The following is a 17,873-nucleotide window of genomic DNA, read 5'->3' as shown; positions in this document are numbered from 1 at the left end:
ATGTGTTTGTGTTTAGAAATCTGAACTTGTCACCAAATTATTTTGCATTTCTAAAAATCAATTGAATAGCAGATTAGAAATAGAAATTAGTAAAATTGAGAAAGGTTATTCAAATGCATATACGAGAAATTAAACAGAAAGCTGAAACATGAAACACCAAAATAAAGCGGCAATACAATAATTTTAGAATTTCAGAAGCGTTTCTGTTTCTGAAATATAAGACCAGAGAGTGATTTGAAAGGTCAGAATATTTAAATTGGAATCTCATACAAATTTTAAGGTTCAAAATGCTGTGTGCAACCTTGGAGATATATGAGCCTGTAATGGATTTTTCATCACTACTGTAAAATCATTCTTTTCAGACAAATCAATCTCATCTCCATCCACACATTTCCACTCAAACATCCAAATCAAATTAGCCACAAAATACTCCAAATGAAGCATTGCCAATCCGTAAGCCGGACAAATCCTCCTTCCGACCCCAAACGGCATCATTTTAATCTCCCTACTCCCTGTTATATCAAACACTTCGCCCCCGAAGAATCTCTCAGGCTTAAACTCCGTCGGATCCTCCCATACGTTTGGATCCAACCCCATATCCGCAACCATGAAATTTATATTGGCACTTTTGGGTATCAAATAATTATCCAAGACTACATCTTCAGTTACAGCATGTGGTATTACAAAATGTGCTGGTGGGTGCCTCCTTAACCCTTCTAAAATTACTGCTTTTAAATATGGAATCTTATGCAAATCATCTTCTTTTACATAATCTTCTCCATCAGAAGTAACCCTTTTAATCTCCATATATAACTTTTCTTGAATTTTCGGATATTTAATCAAATTAGCCATGATCCACTGCAAAGACGACGATGTAGTATCCGTACCAGCATTAAGAAATTCATTGCATAAAGTAACAATTTCAGGTTCTGTAAGGTTTCTGTTCTCATCAGGAATTATTAGATCTAATAAAGTATCAACATAAGATAAGACATAATCATTGTTTTGTCCGATTTTTTTCAAATTCTTTCTTGCTCTTATCAATGGAATTAAAACATCTTCTCGTTCCTTTTCGAGATTTAAGAACTCCGACCAGCGTTTCCGAAACAGAATCTTGGTCACGCTCGGCCATAAATTGAGCTGATCCAATCTGTCAAAATTCGCAAACAACGTTTTCTCTATTCTCTCTATTTCCTCAATCTGTTTCTGCTCAAGCTTGTCTCCGAAACACATAAGCACTAGTAAAGAAAACATTGCGTATTGAAAATTACCTGCAACGATAACAGGATCGCCGCATTCCGACTGCGATTCAAAGCGTTTGACGAGGATTTCAAGAACCCATCTTCGAGCAGGAGAGTAGGATTTCACCCGCGAAGGATGGAGGATTTCTGATGTGATATTCCTGCGAAAAAGTCGCCAAGTAGGACCATAACCTGACAAGCCAATGTTACGAACAACAAGAGCTCGCGGTCTGTCAGCAAAAACGGCGCCATTCTGGACTAAGGCTTGATGAGTGAGAGAGTGATCAGAAATGAAAATGTTGGGATGAAAACCGATATGGAGAGTGATTATCGGGCCGAGGTTTTTCTGAAATGAGCGGATGATCGGCTCGAGCTCCGAGAAGGATTTCCGGAGAAATAAAATGTTGCGGATGATCGGGAAGTTGACAGGACTTGGCGGTAGGCTCGGGTTTTCGGATTTAAAGAAACGAATGTCGAGAAGTGCTTTAACAAGAGCAGCAATTGAGAATGTGATGATTATTATGAACCAAGTCTCCATTTTTGCATTTAACACATTGATCACTAATACATATATATATATATATATAGCGAATAATAATATGTCAACCGTTTGTTTTTTCTTGTTAATATACAATTAGTGATGTGTTACTTTACCTAATACATAAAAAGTTGCATAAGATGGTATATTATAGAAATTCACAGTCTAGCTACTCCTGTTTTTTCCTTGAAAATTTTCCTGTAAAGGTCGATAATGAAAAGATAACATCTTGGTAATTTAAAGTGTAATATGTCCTTATGCATAGCGCCACTATTAAATATTATCCACTAACTCAGTTAAAATAATATTAGCACACTAAAAACCACACCTACTATGTAAACAATTATAATCATGATGATATTATTCTTGATGGATACGCAGTTAACCCCAGTACATATAGTCAAATGAGTATAGTAGACAGCAGATACCAAACAGCTGTCATTAGTCAGTAGACGCAGATCCTAGCTGATATGATCTTGGGAATCCGGAAAGATTGGGATTGACTTAAATCCCTATTTTCCAGCATGAGTCCGAATTAAACACAATCACAAGAAGATGACCTCGAGTCAATTACTGAGAAAGGATTCTATATAAGTAGACCGAAGACCAAAGGTAAACCCTAATTCATTCTCTTTAAACTACGTCATTTATCATTGAACCTTACAAGGTATCTGACTTAGGCATCGGAGTGTGGTCGGACACAACGTCCGACTCATTCTAACCTGTGTTCGTGATCTCAGGTTGATAAGAGAAGATCCTATCATTCGCAGAACCATCATTTGGCGCCGTCTGTGGGAAACGATTTGTTCTTTCCTAAAAATCAACTAATTTTGGTTCTACGAGCTGAAACAAACTCATGGACAACCATGATGAACCACCACCACCTGGAGTCGGAGTCAGAGATAGAGAGATGGCCGGAGGCAGCAATCCAACTCTGTTAGCAAGAACAGACGGAATGGTCTTTCCCCTTCACCCACCTCCGACGGGAGCCGCGGGAACGACGGGTCCTTTGAGGACAAACACGGGAATCCCAGTGGGAATCGAAGCCGCAAGTGCGAGCATCACACCACCGGTTTCCATACCCGGGTCAACAGCAGGGCTGATGGGCAGAGGAGCGCAACTACCCGGAACTAGTCAGGTATTCCCTCCTTGGAATTATTATACACCGCAGAATATGTATTATCCATCACCCCTGTATAATCAAAACGCAGCAAGTTGGCCACAGACGTATACCCCATGGGGTAGCCAGTACCACCAGGGATATCAAAGACCCACCGCACCGATTCCTTTTCCGTCCCTAGACGCAGAAGGAACCGTCACAGCGGTAACAGCTGGATACATTCCACCATATGTACCACCAGGAGCCCAGCTACCACCGCTCTACCATGAGGCGGTGCTGAAGAGCTTTAACGATTTCCAAGATAGACTGATTGGAATCGCGAAAGAAAAAACGGTAGAAGCAGATAAAGCACCAGCTCAGAGGAAGCAACAATCGGAACCAATCCCAAGAAGGCAAGACAAAGACGCACGGAAAGATAAAGAAACGGCCCCCCGGCGTGTTCTTACTGCTCCACTCCCAGGAGACGTGGGAAAAGAAAAAGAGAGGAACGACGCACAGCGAGGCGAAAAAACAAGGGATGGAGAAGTTCCGAAGAAGCAGAGAGAATACGTAGACCTGGAGAAGGAAGAGGGAGAAGGCAGACGGAAGGAACGAGACGCAGAAAGCCACTCTTCAAACAGAAGAAGGGCAGTTGGGGAGAAGAACACTCTAGATGAGAAGATTAAGCATGCGATGAGGAAGTACCAGAAGGATAGCTACGAAGACGATGAAGGAGGAGATGATTTTTCACCACTGAAAAGGGAGGTATTAGACGTGAGATTCCCTTCTCGTTTCAAGCTGCCTGCGTTCGAGCCCTTCGATGGGACCGGAGACCCAAAAAGCCATATTTCAAAATTCAAGACGATAATGTTACTTCAGGATGTTTCAGATCCGATGTTGTGCAGAGTATTCCCCGCCACCCTCAAGGGATCAGCGCAGAAATGGTACCTCGGACTGAAGTCCAATACCATCGGAACGTTTGCAGAATTGGCAACGGCATTCAAAGGGCGTTTCCGCACAAACATCCCGCTGCAGAAGAACTCAAGTGACTTACGGAAGTGCAGACAAGGTGAAGGCGAGACGTTGAAAAACTTTGTAGAGAGATTCAATAAAGAAGCAGTCCAGATAGAGCACCTAAACCATGATACAGCCATAGAAGCCATGAAGATGGGAACTAGGTTCGAACGACTGAGAGACAAGATCTTAATGAAAAAGCCTTCCACTTTCCAAGAATTGATGGCAATAGCACATAAGTATGTGGAACTGGATGAAGCAAGAAGAACGCTGACAAAGCAGTACGAAGAGGATAAACCGGAGAGATACCGCAGTAGAGGAGGAGACGACAGGGCACAGAGATTTGGAAGAGGAAACAAGCCATTTGACTTCACGCCTTTGAATAGAGCACCAGTGGAAATATTCAGTTGGATGAAGAACAATAGGGTCATGTACAATGCACCCAGGAAGTTACACCCAGACAAAGAGAGAGATAAGAGCAAGTATTGCAGATTCCATGAAGGATATGGCCACGACACAGATAGGTGCTGGGACTTGAAGCGGGAGATAGAACAGCTGATCCAGTCAGGAGTGTTGAAGAAGTTTGTACGTACAGAAGGAAGTACAGAAAAAAGGAAACCAGAACATATGGAAAAGGAAGAGGCAAACAAAAGATTCAAAGAACCTATGGGCGTAATCAACATGATAGAAGGAGGGGAGCCCTATTCGAAAGCACAGAAGAAGAAGATACGTAAAGGCGTGTACTCGATAAGCACCAGAGCATCCGCAGACGAGCTACCGTTGGTCACCTTTGGACCGGAAGACGGAAGACATGTGCAGGAACCGCACAACGATGCGTTAGTAATCAGAGCATTGATTAACAATTTTAGAGTGATGAGGATCCTAGTGGACGAAGGAAGCGCGGTTAACCTCCTTACTTTGCAAGTCTTCAGGGGGATAAGGGGATCAGTAACGGATCTCAGGCAGGTTTCTGTGCCGTTGGTTGGCTTAGGAGGAAAGCCTATCAGACCAGAAGGGATGGTAGAGCTGGAGATAATTCTGGGAGAAGCAGAAGAAGGACCACTGAAGACCATGACAGCAGTTTTCAACGTGGTAGATATCCCGTTGGCATACAACGCCATTTTGGGAAGACCTTTCCTATACCAGTGTGGTGCGGTAACCAGCATCAGATGGCTGACACTTAAAATTCCGGACGAAGAAGGGATAGTAACTGTGAAAGGAAGCCAGTTGGCCGCACGTGAATGCAACTTGATCACCGAAGAAAAAGGCGAAAGTCTGAACATCGAAGCGTTTCCTGAAGATCCAGAAGAAGAAGAAGGAGATAGGAACGCCCCAGTAGGCAACATGAGGGAATTCCAAATCACCCAGAAGAAAACAGTGATGATCGGGACAGAAATACCAGAGGCCGTGGCCGTAGAAATCAAGAGTGTATTGCAGAAGAACGGGGACACCTTTGCCGCAGAGGCCTCTGAAGTGGTAGGAATAGACCCAGCGATAGCTTCTCATAAATTGACTGTTTACAAAGAAGCCAAACCGGTAGTACAGAAGAAGAGACGTTTCGCAGAAGATCGAAGAAAGGTCATAGAGGAAGAAGTCAGGAAATTGGAGGCAGCCAAGTTTATAAGGGAGGTGATGTACCCGGAATGGGTTGCTAACGTCGTCCTGGTGAAAAAAGCAAATGGAGGATACCGCATGTGCGTAGATTTTACGGATTTAAACAAAGCATGCCCAAAGGACAGCTATCCGCTGCCGAATATTGACCAGCTGGTAGATTCAACAGCTTGCTATCAGCTGTATAGTCTCGCAGACGCTAAACAGGGTTATCATCAGATACCAATGAACGAAGCAGATCAGGAGAAGACAACTTTTACTACCGACTTGGGAACGTATTGTTACAACGTCATGCCATTTGGGCTGAAGAACGCTGGAGCAACGTACCAACGACTGGTGAACTTCATGTTTAAGGATCAACTAGGAAGAAACATAGAGGTCTATGTGGACGACTTGATCATAAAGAGCAGCACACCCGAAGAGCACGCCAAGGACCTGGAAGAAACTTTTGCGGTACTAAACAAATTTAACATGAAGTTAAATCCGGAGAAGTGCGCGTTCGGCATTAAAGCCGGGAAGTTCCTGGGGTACTTAGTAAGTCAGAGAGGCATAGAGGCAAACCCAGAAAAGATTCAAGCCATCCTAGACATGGTAGCACCGCGGAGCATCAGAGAAGTCCAAAAACTAAACGGAAGGGTAACAGCGTTGGGGCGATTTGTCTCTTCGTCCGCAAAGAGATGTCTCCCCTTTTTCAAGCAACTGCGCAACATGAAGAAGTTCGAATGGAATGAGGAATGTCAGAAAGCTTTCGAGGAATTGAAAGTCTTTTTGACCAGCCCACCGTTACTCAGTCGCCCAAAAGCAGGAGAAATTCTGTACCTGTACCTATCAGCAGGTAAAGAAACAATCGCGTCAGTACTAGTAAGAGAGGAAGAAGAAGAGCAGCTGCCTATTTACTACTCCAGCAGAACGTTGAAAGGCGCAGAGATAAATTACCCGACAATTGACAAGTTGGCATTAATGGTGGTAGTAGCAGCGAAGAAGCTACGGCCATATTTTCAAGGGCATACGGTTATCATACGCACTAATCAACCTTTGAGGAAGGCATTGCAAAGACCAGAAACGTCGGGAAGGATGGTCAGCTGGTCCGTCCAGTTAGGAGAACATGATATACGATATGAGCCGCGGAAAACGTTGAAGGCACAGGCACTTGCAGACTTTGTGGTAGAGATGACGGAGAAACCAGACACTGAAGAACCCGGAGAAGCGGTTACTTGGAACCTCTATGTAGATGGAGCATCTAATGACCTCGGAGCAGGAGCAGGAGTTGTCTTGGAGGGACCAATGGGAATAACAATCGAGTACGCAGTACATTTGACGTTCAAAGCTACCAATAACATGGCAGGTATGGTATCAATCTATCGTTTAAATATACATACCATTTATTGCAATAAACTAATAGTACTGCAGAATACGAAGCTCTCATAACAGGACTGTCAATTGCGAAAGCAATGAAAACCGAAGTCCTACGAGTCCATAGCGACTCCCAGTTAGTCACAGGACAAATAGGAGGACAGTTCCAAGCAAAGGAGGCCAAGATGGCGAAATATATGGAGAAAGCGAAAGAACTTTTGAATGACATAGAGAGATTTGGAGGAGAATGGGAAATCTGCCCCATACCCAGAGAAGAGAACACGGCCGCGGACGCAATCGCCAAAGCAGCAGCTGCAAAGAGCCAGCGTTTCAGGGAGATGAAAATGACAGAGGAGCGTTCGACTTCTTCCGTAGACACGGAGGAGGAAGTATTACCCATAGAGGAGGTAGACACCTGGATGCAGAGACTATTGGCATACCTAACAGAAGGCATTCTACCAGAGCAAACCGCTGAAGCCGCAAAAGTAGTTCGACAGTCAGCGTCATACTCAGTCCTAGAAGGAGTACTCTACAGGGCATCAGCTACGCACCCATGGTCTCGATGCTTGACCAAGACAGAGGGTCTATACGTTCTGCAGGAAATCCATGAGGGGATCTGCGGAGCCCATGAGGCGTCCGCAGCCCTGGTTAGGAAAGCATCTTTACAAGGATTCTACTGGCTGTCAATGAAGAAGGACGCAGAGGACCTAGTACTTAAGTGTGATAAGTGCCAAAAGTTTGGCGCAGTAATACGAACACCCGCATCTGAGCAACACCCTATCGGTAGTCCATGGCCATTCATGACTTGGGGCGTGGATATACTGGGACCCTTCCCCCCAGCGCGGGGACAAGTAAAGTTCATCGTGGTAGCCGTAGATCATTTCACCAAATGGGTGGAGGTAGAGCCAATGAAGACAATCACTACGGAGAAGATCCAAACTTGGCTATCAAGAGAAGTCATGGGAAGGTAAAACGTGTTGTATTTTTTATCATATACTTGTACACGTTCGCATGTTGCTAACATAAATAGACAGGTTTGGCATACCACATTCCTTAGTCACTGACAACGGAAAGCAATTCGATTGCCACAAGTTCAGAGCATACTGTGAAGGGTTAAACATAAAGCTGAAGTTCACCTCAGTAGCCCACCCGCAGACGAATGGACTTACAGAAGTAACCAACAGAACTATCCTCACAGGAATAAAGAAGAGACTTGATGATCTGAAGGGGAGATGGATTGATGAACTGTACAAAGTCATCTGGGCGTACCGCACCACACCCAGAAAAGCCACCGGAGAAACCCCCTTCAGTCTGGTGTATGGCGCAGAAGCTGTATTACCAGTAGAAATCGGCATGCCCACATTAAGAGTGCAAGTTTTTGATGAAGAAAAGAATGAAGAATCCATGCGGTTATGTCTGGATCTTTTGGAAGAAAGAAGACACCAGACAGCTGTGAAAGCTGAAGCATACCGAAGGCAGATGGCTAGATACCACAATGCCAAAGTAAAAGGAAGAAGCTTCGTGGTAGGAGATTTGATACTCCGGAAAGCTGAAATTGGTAAAGGAGCAGCAGGAGTTGGTAAATTAGGAGCCAATTGGGATGGGCCATTTCGAGTCGTAGAGGTAGTAGGAAAAGGGGCTTACAGAATCGCTCGCCTAGAAGGGCAGATTCTCCCCCGAACATGGAATATTAATGACATGAAGAAATATTTCCAGTAGATGTATTTGCTATCATTCTCAAATTTTAATAAAGCATGGCATCTGTTATTTTCCCTTTAAAGTCTAAATTGCATCAATAACCACCAAAAGTAACAGTTCTAAAAATAGTGGGCCAGTTCAAATAAAACATAAGTACCCCAAAAAAGAAAGAACTAAGAAGTTTTTGTCCAAAAGGCAATTACAAAAGAAAGCTAGCTTAACAGAATAAGTATGTAAAAGAAAGGCTTCACTGCCTACACCACTTCCTCCGCAGAAGGTGCAGTCTCTGTGACAGAAGCATCTCCTTCTCCAGCAGACAGCATTTTCTCAGGAACATCATCCACGCCAAGGGCATCTTCAGGAATAACTTCAGAAGGACGCTCAACCAAAATAGAAGAGTCAGCTGTAGGGAGCTCTTCGGCAACCTCCTTTTCAACATCATCTGCGCTCTTAAGGGCCGCGGTCTCAGAAAGAGGAGGCTTGTCGAATACCAATCCTTCATCAGAAGTTGATGTGGCCCCAGACGTTGAACGCGGCGTTAGAGGCGCAGAAGCAACCCTCTTCTCCGTAGAAGCATCTACAGGCAACTTCTTCTTAGCAGCTGTCTTCGCCATGACACGCTGACCCAAGGCACGGAGGTCAATGGCTAAGAACTTCCCAATGTCGTAGTCAGGATAGTCTTGACGAACCACCCCGACAGCAGTAGCACAGAAGTCGGTTAAACAGCCAGAAATGTAGGCATTCACATCTTTTCTATTCTCTTTTTGCTCAGACAGCAACCTATCACGGACCCGTTGCACCTCCAACAGAGAAGCGTCACGATCAGCAACTTTTCGCTCCAGGATTTTGCCTTTGTCAACAGCCACCTGGAGAGAGTTTTTCAGCTTCTGCGTTTCCGCCTGCGCAGATTGTCGCAGAGACGCAAGCTCTCGTTCATACTTTTCCGTCAGGTGATCATTCTGCTGACGCAGAAAGGAAACGCCTTGAACCACCTAAATAAATAGTATATAAGTCACGATAGCAGAACAAACAAAGTAAAAAGAAGAGTAAGAGATTAACGAAAGAGAAACTTACATGCAGCAAGGAAGCATCAAATTTATCAAAAATGTCATCAACAGGCACCTGCCTCCACGCATCCATATCTCCACTCAACTGAAGAAACTGGGAGTACAGACCAGACACCTCCGCGTCATGAATTGAAGCAGATCCGAAGTGCTCTTCAATCCAGGCACGGGGATCAGGACACAAATCCAAGTCAAGCTTCCGGCGTTTCGCAGACGCCTGTTTCAATCGGGTAGAGGGCTCAGGCACCTTCCTGGAGGAAGAATCCCCTTTCTTCATAGGAGGTTTGTTCAGCGCAGATCGCGACGCAGGCATTGTCTGAGAGCCCCCAGACGCAGTTGGAGTAGAGGAAGCAAGAGCAGACACAGAAGGTGTCACACCAGGCAACTCCTCCACAACAATCTTGATGTCATCTAGGTAGTTCATTTCTGAAGACACAGCAAAAGCAGATCAATACACATAACAAAAATTACAACAAAGGAGAGATTAGCATACCCTTTTCAGAAGAACTTAGATCCATAAGTGACGCAGATTCGGTAGGTTCGTGAGAAAGAGATTGGCTACCCGCACTAGGATCTGGGGATCCACCAGAATCGTCCACAAGGGGAGCATACTCAGGAAACAAGCGGGCCAAGTAATTGTTAACAAGGTCAGGAGCACTGAAGCATTTGAGGCGCGCAGCACCAATAAGCTGTTCCAGAAGAAACAGATCTTTCTTCGGAGGTTTAGTAACAGAAATTGGCAAGGGTTTGTCCAACCAAATAAGGGGAAAGGAAGCAAAGGCATTTTGATGACCAACACAGAAGAACAAATTCTGCCAACCCTTATTGAGTTTAGGAAGACCAGCAAGCAGACGCTTGCCACGAACAAAAGGAAGATAAAGGTAAAATTCGTTGGCTCGCCGGGAAACATTGAACACTTCGGCTACTAAACCTAAGGTGGGAATTAGACCTTTCTGGTGAACCAGTTCAGCAAACGCACACAGCAACCGGATTGCATTTGGATGAATTTGTCCTAGAGGTATTTTGTGGGTAAGAACGAAACCGTGAAGGAAAGGAGTGAGGGGAAAACGAAGTCCACCTCGAAACTGTTCTTTGTAAACAACAATACGATCGGTTTCAGGACGATAGTTGGCACTAAAGGAGGGATCACAGGAATGCAAGGTGTAATCAAAAGGAATGTCGTATGTCTCGCGTATACCAGTAAGCATGCTATCATCAATTTTAGAGGTAAACTCAATTAAATCCCTACGGTAATCTACAGTGGTCCCAGAAGAAGGAGTGGCAACACTAGAACGGGTGCGAGTCATGATACGAAGAAAATAAAAATAAAAAGGAGAAAGAAAATACCTGGTAAAAATGGAGAGGACGATCGCCACAAAAAAGAAAGAAAGAAGAAAGTAGAAATTTGCAAGAAAGAAGAAAACAGAAACTCGTTAAAAGGAAAGAAGTAATGGGAGAGAGAAGGAAGAGAAGCAGTTATAAGGAAAGGTAAAAAAAAGACACGTGGAGATGGGAGAAAGCATGAGGAACGGAACGGACGGATATTATTTTGATTTTCAAAATTTTGAAATTTCAAAAAGTGAGCCACGTGGCATGAGGAAAGAATGATTACTTCGTAACTAAGGTTACCTTGCATTTTAATTACCCGGGTAGTGCTTCAGAACAACCATAAATAGTTGCGCTACGGAATAGAGAGGGGAGGGGCTAATGATGGATACGCAGTTAACCCCAGTACATATAGTCAAATGAGTATAGTAGACAGCAGATACCAAACAGCTGTCATTAGTCAGTAGACGCAGATCCTAGCTGATATGATCTTGGGAATCCGGAAAGATTGGGATTGACTTAAATCCCTATTTTCCAGCATGAGTCCGAATTAAACACAATCACAAGAAGATGACCTCGAGTCAATTACTGAGAAAGGATTCTATATAAGTAGACCGAAGACCAAAGGTAAACCCTAATTCATTCTCTTTAAACTACGTCATTTATCATTGAACCTTACAAGGTATCTGACTTAGGCATCGGAGTGTGGTCGGACACAACGTCCGACTCATTCTAACCTGTGTTCGTGATCTCAGGTTGATAAGAGAAGATCCTATCATTCGCAGAACCATCAATTCTGTTCTCATCTAGATTGCCTAGTCAGATAACAAAACATTGTGAATTGAGGAATTATTATTTTTGTTAAATATGCGTTGTATTTTTATCATTTTATAATTTTTCTAGTTATTTTAATTAAAATTACTTAATTATGACCGACTGAAAATAATTTGATAATAACTATAAATTTATATATTTTTTATTTAATTAAAAAAATTAAATTAAATAATTTTATTTTATTTAAATATAAAGGTTGAGTTAAACCGATTTTGAATTTAAAGGTATAAAAATTCTTAAGGAAAATTCAAGGGCTTATACGCACCTTTTGTCCCAAAGAAAATTCATGTGTGATAACTATTGTCAGACCACATCAGCGGCACATAAATAAAAACACATATTTTTCAGAGGATAAATATGATTGAAATAGATTAATACTGTTCTGACTAAACTTGGAATGTTTTAAACATTGGAACTCAGTCAAAACTTTGGCCAAACATTTGTTTTTATTTTTTGTCATTGACCAATAATAAATCCATTCTATTACAATAATTATCTCATTTTAATTGTTAGCTTAATGATTCAGACTTCACCAAATGCTAAAAACTATATGGGAGCAATGAAACTTATGAAGAGAAGACCTATTAAAGATAATCATTGATAATATTTCCATTTGTGGTGAGAGCTAGATAATAAAAGTTTAATACTTCTAGTGTTTATAATCTTGATGACGAGAATAACAGAATGAACCAGGACTCGTGATGATTGGTTGGATCTCAAATATATTGAAAAAATAGGCTTAAATTCATCCACGATCCTGATTTTCGGGCCTTTTATCATAATCGTCTTTAAATTTCAATTTCGGCTATAAATCTCTCGAGCTTTAATTTATAAGTCAGTAAACTTTTTCCGTCCAATTTTTGGTTAACACTAGCTGACGTGGCACTTAAAATAGAGAAAAAATATATAAAACACATTCCACATCATTTGACACGTCATTAAAATACTTTTAAAATTCAAAAACTCTAAATGCCCCTCAAACCCAAAAAAAACCCTAAAAAATAAACCTAAAACTAATAACTTATATTTGCCGTCTCCTCTAACCCCAGATGCCGTCGCCCTCCACACTCCTCGTTGCCGCCACCATCCTCCTCTACAGCCACTATCACCATGTGGACGAACAAATTTGTCTGTGGAGGTTAAAGTGGAGGAGGGCAGCGGAAGCGGCGCGAGTGGAGGCGGATGGCGGCGGGAGAAGAGGAAGGCAACGGCAGCTGAGCTTAGGGGTGGCGGCAATTGTAGGTTATTAGTTTTAGGGTTTATATCTTTAATGTTTATGGACATTTTAAGTATTTATAATTTTTATAGCATTTTAATGACGTATTAAAATGATGTGAAGTGTGTATTAATTTCTGTTTTTTTTAGGTGTCATGTCATCGAACTTTAACACTATTAACCGAAAATTGAGCAGAAGGAGTTTACTGGATTTTAAATAGAAGTTTAGAGATTTACAGACTGAAATTAAAGTTTAAGGATGCCAATGATAAAAGACCATATATCAAGGACTGTGGGTGAATTTAAGCCGAAATATTAAGGCTAAATCCATCTTTAGGTCTTTATATTTTCAAATTTATTTATCTGGTATTTTTTTAAAATTTATACCCATATATTTTATTTTTTTTGAACTTCTAGATCCTTTTTATAGAAAAAACATTGAGCATTGCATTCGCTATAAAACACATATAAGAAATGAATTTAAATGTCCATTTAACTAGACATTTGACAAAATGGGTCACATCATTAGACTTGAAGAGGGAATAATTAAACAAAAATGTATAAGTATAGGGTCTATTAAAATTTAAAAAAAAAACTTGAAGAAATAACCTGATAAACAAAAAAAATAAAATATAGCAATTTTTTGTCATTTTTGAGGTGAACACTGTTAATCACTTAACGACGACTGAGTCATATACTCATAACTTCGTCAATAAAAGAATCCATCAAATAAAAATAAATAATATAAAAACATATTAAATAACAAACTTTAAAAATAAACTAAATAAATAAAAAAAAATTAGAAGTACAACATACCCTTTTAATGGATTAAGTCTTTTTTGGGCTTGCAAAAACATGTACCATATAGAAACAGGTTGACAAGTAAAATTGAAATATTTGACAAGACTAAAAGGTTCAAAATCTCTGTTTAAACTTGCAGACATATGGGCTTGCAAAACATTCCTCATCACCACAGTAATCCCCTGCTTCCTGAACAAGTCAATATCATATCCATCAAGAACTAACTTCATATACATCAAAATAACATTTACAAATTTGGAGGATATATACATCTAACACTCAATATCAAAAATAAACGCGGGTATAATTGGAATCAACTTAGTAACCATTTTGGACCAGTGTTCGTTACTAGGCTATTAGTTTTTGCTAGACAACATGATTATGTGTTTGAAACCTGGTAGAAATGTGAGCCTTCAATGGATTCTTCATCACAATTGTAAACTCCGACTTCTCAGACAGATCAACATCATCTCCGTCGACGCGTTTCCATTCGAATTTCCAAACCAAATTAGCCACAAAATACTCCAAATGAAGCATTGCTAATCCAAATCCAGGGCACATTCTCCTTCCTACACCAAACGGCATCATTTTAATCTCTCTACTTCCGGTTATATCAAACACATCTCCATCGTTATCCCTCCCGACAAATCTTTCGGGCTTAAACGCCATCGGATCCTCCCACACCTTCGGATCCAAACCCATATCTCCTACCATAAAATTGACATTTACATTCTTAGGTACCAAATATTTATCTAAAACTACATCTTCAGTCACAGCATGCGTCAATACAAAATGTACTGGTGGGTGCCTCCTTAGCCCTTCTAAAATCACACTTTTTAAATAACTCATCTTCTGCAAATCCTCTTCTTTTATTTCCTTTTCTCCATCTCCAACAACTTCTTTAATCTCAGAATATAAATTATCTTGAATTTCTTGGTATTTCACCAAATTAGCCATGATCCATTGCAATGCTGTGGAAGTTGTATCCGTACCGGCGGTGAGAAACTCATTGCATAGACTTATAATTTCATTTTCTGTAAGCTTTCTTTGATTTTCTTCAGTGAGTTCAAGATCAAACAAGGTATCAACATAACATAACACATGCTTGTCATCGGAATTCTTGATTTTTCGGTCGTCTTTAACTTTTTTTCTTGCTCTTATCAAAGGAATCAACACCTCTTCTTGTTCCTTCCGGAGCTGCAAGAATTCCGACCACAGTTTCCTAAACAAGATCTTGGTCAACTTTGGCATGAAATTCAGTTTGATGAATCTCCGAGCATTAACAAGCGTTGACCGCTCTACTCTTTTAATTTCCTCAATTTGTGTCCGATCAAGTTTATCACCAAAACACATAAGAACTAACAAAGAGAACATAGCGTATTGAAAACTACCCATAACACTAACAGGCTCGCCAGATTTCGACTCCGATTCCAAGCAGTTTACGAGGGTTTCAAGCACCCATTTACGAGCATGGGAGTACGACTTAACCCTCGAAGGATGAAGAATCTCCGACGTAAGATTCCGGCGAAGGAGACGCCAAGTCGGACCGTAAAACGCAGCGCTTATAACATGTTGATTGCTGGAGGTAATATTATTAGTAGCAGTAGCTTGTGGTCTGTCCGCGAAAACTGCTCCGTTTTGGACTAAGGCTTGGTGGGCAAGAAAGCGATCGGCTATGAAGATAGTAGTGCGTGAACCGAGTTGGAAGGTGATCACAGGGCCGAGCTTTTTGTGGAGAGAGAGGACGAATGTTTCGAGCTCCAAAATGGATTGTCGTCGGAGCCATAAAATGGTGCTGATGATAGGGATGTTAACAGGACCTGGAGGTAGTCTGTGTTTCTTGGAGTTGAAGAAATAGTTGAACACAGATTTGAGAAAGGCAGAGATGCAAAATGTGATGATTATGAAGAACCATATTTCCATTTTGTACATTGGTTGCTTAATTCCAATCGAGATTAATGATTATAAATAGATTGAGAAATTCTTATCTAATAATTTCTAGCCAATGAAAATAAGCATTTAGTCAACGGATATATAAAAATTAACAGTCAGTGTATTACCATTGACTCATGTCAACTGCGCCTTATGCCCTCCAAATCACCACTTTTTAAATTTGTAAATTTAAAAAAACTTAAATGGTAAAATAAGAAGTTTAATTTTTAAAAGTTTAAAGTATTTTTATAAATAAATTTTTGAAAAAGGTGAAACCAGTGTTTTAAAAATCGAATCGGTGGCCGAACCGGTGAGGCCACCGGTTTTCGGTTCAATTGGTTTATCCGGTTCAATAATTGGTTCAGCCGTATTAATAAATTTAAAAAAATTGAAAAAATTCTGGTTCACCGGTTTTTTATCGGTTCAATCCGGTCAATCCGGTTTAACACCCGATTTTTTACCGGTTCATACCAGTCCAATCTGGTTCAACCCAATTCAATCCGGTCCAACCAAAAAATTCGGTTTTTTGCCTTTTTAGACCGGAACACTGACCAGTTCGCGGTTCAACCGGTCTGATCGGCCGGTCCGGTGCGGTTTTTTATAACACTGGATGAAACATATGATTAAAAATTCACCGGATAAAAACACATCAAATTAACCGAACTACATTCAATAAGCGAATTTCTCTAAATTTTAAATAATTATTGATTTTATAAATTATAAATATTTAAAACTCTTCTAACTTAATAACTTTCAAATGTCATTAAAAATTCTTCCAATTTTATAACCATGTGGAATTTATGTAGGATTTGTATTTTAGGAATATTATATAGAATTTATGTTTGTCATTTTAGCACACACCATGCACATACTGTTAATACACAGTTTAAAAAAATGGCTTATTTATCTTTTTTTAAAGATATTAAAAATTTATTTACTTTTTATAAAAGATGTTAGAGATTTATTCATCTCTTTTTAGATTTTAGAGGCATTTTTACTCTTAACCTGAAATGTTAGGAGCATATATTTGCCCCTTTCTCCGTTAGGAGGAAGATGCCCATGTGCACTTACATTTTGGATTTATGACAGATTGATGTGTTTGTGACTTAATTATAGTTTATTAAGGTGCAGTGATCCTTAAATGAAATTATGTTCTTTATTTTGCAAAGAATTTGATAATAAAATATTTATCATTAATTTACACAATATGGCAGTCAAAATAATGTCGTAAGCAATGACATTATGAGTTTGAATAAAGTGGTTTCGTAATGTACACGAATACATTTATATATAAACGAAGGGTTAACGCGCCTTCTAAACTTGTTACACGATATCATCTAATTCAATTTATCTTTTTCTGAACAATTAACCTTAAAATTTTTATTTTTAGATCAAATAACTCCAAAATTATATTTTTAAAACGCTTAATATATAAATTGGAAGTGAGCGATGTAAAAAAATAATTAAATATTTCTTTTAATTATTGTGATATAATTATCGTAAATTTATTTTTTGAAATAAAAAAATATAAATTATGAGTTATTTGACTTAAAAATGAAGAGTTTTGGGTTAGTTGTTTAAAAAATAATAAATTGAGCTAGATGACCCCATGTCACTAGTTCAGGCGGCGCGTTTACAAGCTATTTATCATTTTATTTTAATTTTGTTCTTACCATGTAAGATCATAAATCGATAAGTATATGAGCTCGTGCTGAGTGTTGTCATGCATATTTTCACTCCACAGTTTAGTGATAAAAAATTCAACTAAATAATTTTTTAAAGATTACTAAATATTTATTTCTCAATTTAATAAAAGCACATATTATAAAGTTACCAGTCTTGGAAGACAAGCTATTTTGTTGGACTATTGATTATTTGGTTCAAATGCATACATTTTGTTAATTTGCTAAACAAATATTTCAAGTCTTTTGACAAAAAAAAAAACAAATATTTCATGGAGTCAAAAATATTATTTCAACCCACAATAATGGAGTTATTGTCTACCAAAAAAAATTCGCTACTTCTAATCAAACAAAAAAAGGGCTATGTACGTGTAAATTTAATAGTTATACATATTTCATAAAAAAATTATAAACATATACACAACTTAATTATCATTTTTTGGATAAATCGTACGCCGATTAAAA

At 39.8% G+C, this 17,873-nt stretch overlaps 2 protein-coding genes across 2 annotated transcripts; both read right to left on the bottom strand.

Annotated features, from left to right (window-relative positions):
• Positions 1-95: 95 nt before the first annotated feature.
• LOC126671708 (cytochrome P450 89A2-like) lies at positions 96-1,797 on the bottom strand. Its single transcript, XM_050365498.1, has one exon. It carries the CDS (start codon positions 1,777-1,779, stop codon positions 283-285), a length of 1,497 nt encoding a protein of 498 aa, XP_050221455.1. The 5' UTR covers positions 1,780-1,797; the 3' UTR covers positions 96-282.
• Positions 1,798-13,698: 11,901 nt separating this feature from the next.
• Positions 13,699-15,752, bottom strand: LOC126671478 (cytochrome P450 89A2-like). The gene is made up of 2 exons (XM_050365245.2): positions 14,189-15,752; positions 13,699-13,983 (listed from the first exon to the last, which is right to left on the bottom strand). Exons 1-2 carry the CDS (start codon positions 15,724-15,726, stop codon positions 13,749-13,751), a joined length of 1,773 nt encoding a protein of 590 aa, XP_050221202.1. The 5' UTR covers positions 15,727-15,752; the 3' UTR covers positions 13,699-13,748.
• Between the last annotated feature and the right edge of the window lie 2,121 nt (positions 15,753-17,873).

This window comes from Mercurialis annua, linkage group LG3 (genome assembly GCF_937616625.2).
Source record: "Mercurialis annua linkage group LG3, ddMerAnnu1.2, whole genome shotgun sequence".
In the NCBI taxonomy this organism is placed as follows: Eukaryota; Viridiplantae; Streptophyta; class Magnoliopsida; order Malpighiales; family Euphorbiaceae; genus Mercurialis; species Mercurialis annua.
The sequence above is the reverse complement of the archived record's forward strand: the minus strand, read 5'-3'. Positions and strand labels throughout refer to the sequence as shown.

Coding starts and splice junctions, on each gene's coding strand:
- LOC126671478 (XM_050365245.2), bottom strand. CDS start 15,726: ATGTACAAAATGGAAATATGGTTCTTCATAATCATCACATTTTGCATC. Junction 13,984..14,188: donor AAGGCTCACATTTCTACCAG/GTTTCAAACACA, acceptor TGACTTGTTCAG/GAAGCAGGGGATTACTGTGG.
- LOC126671708 (XM_050365498.1), bottom strand. CDS start 1,779: ATGGAGACTTGGTTCATAATAATCATCACATTCTCAATTGCTGCTCTT.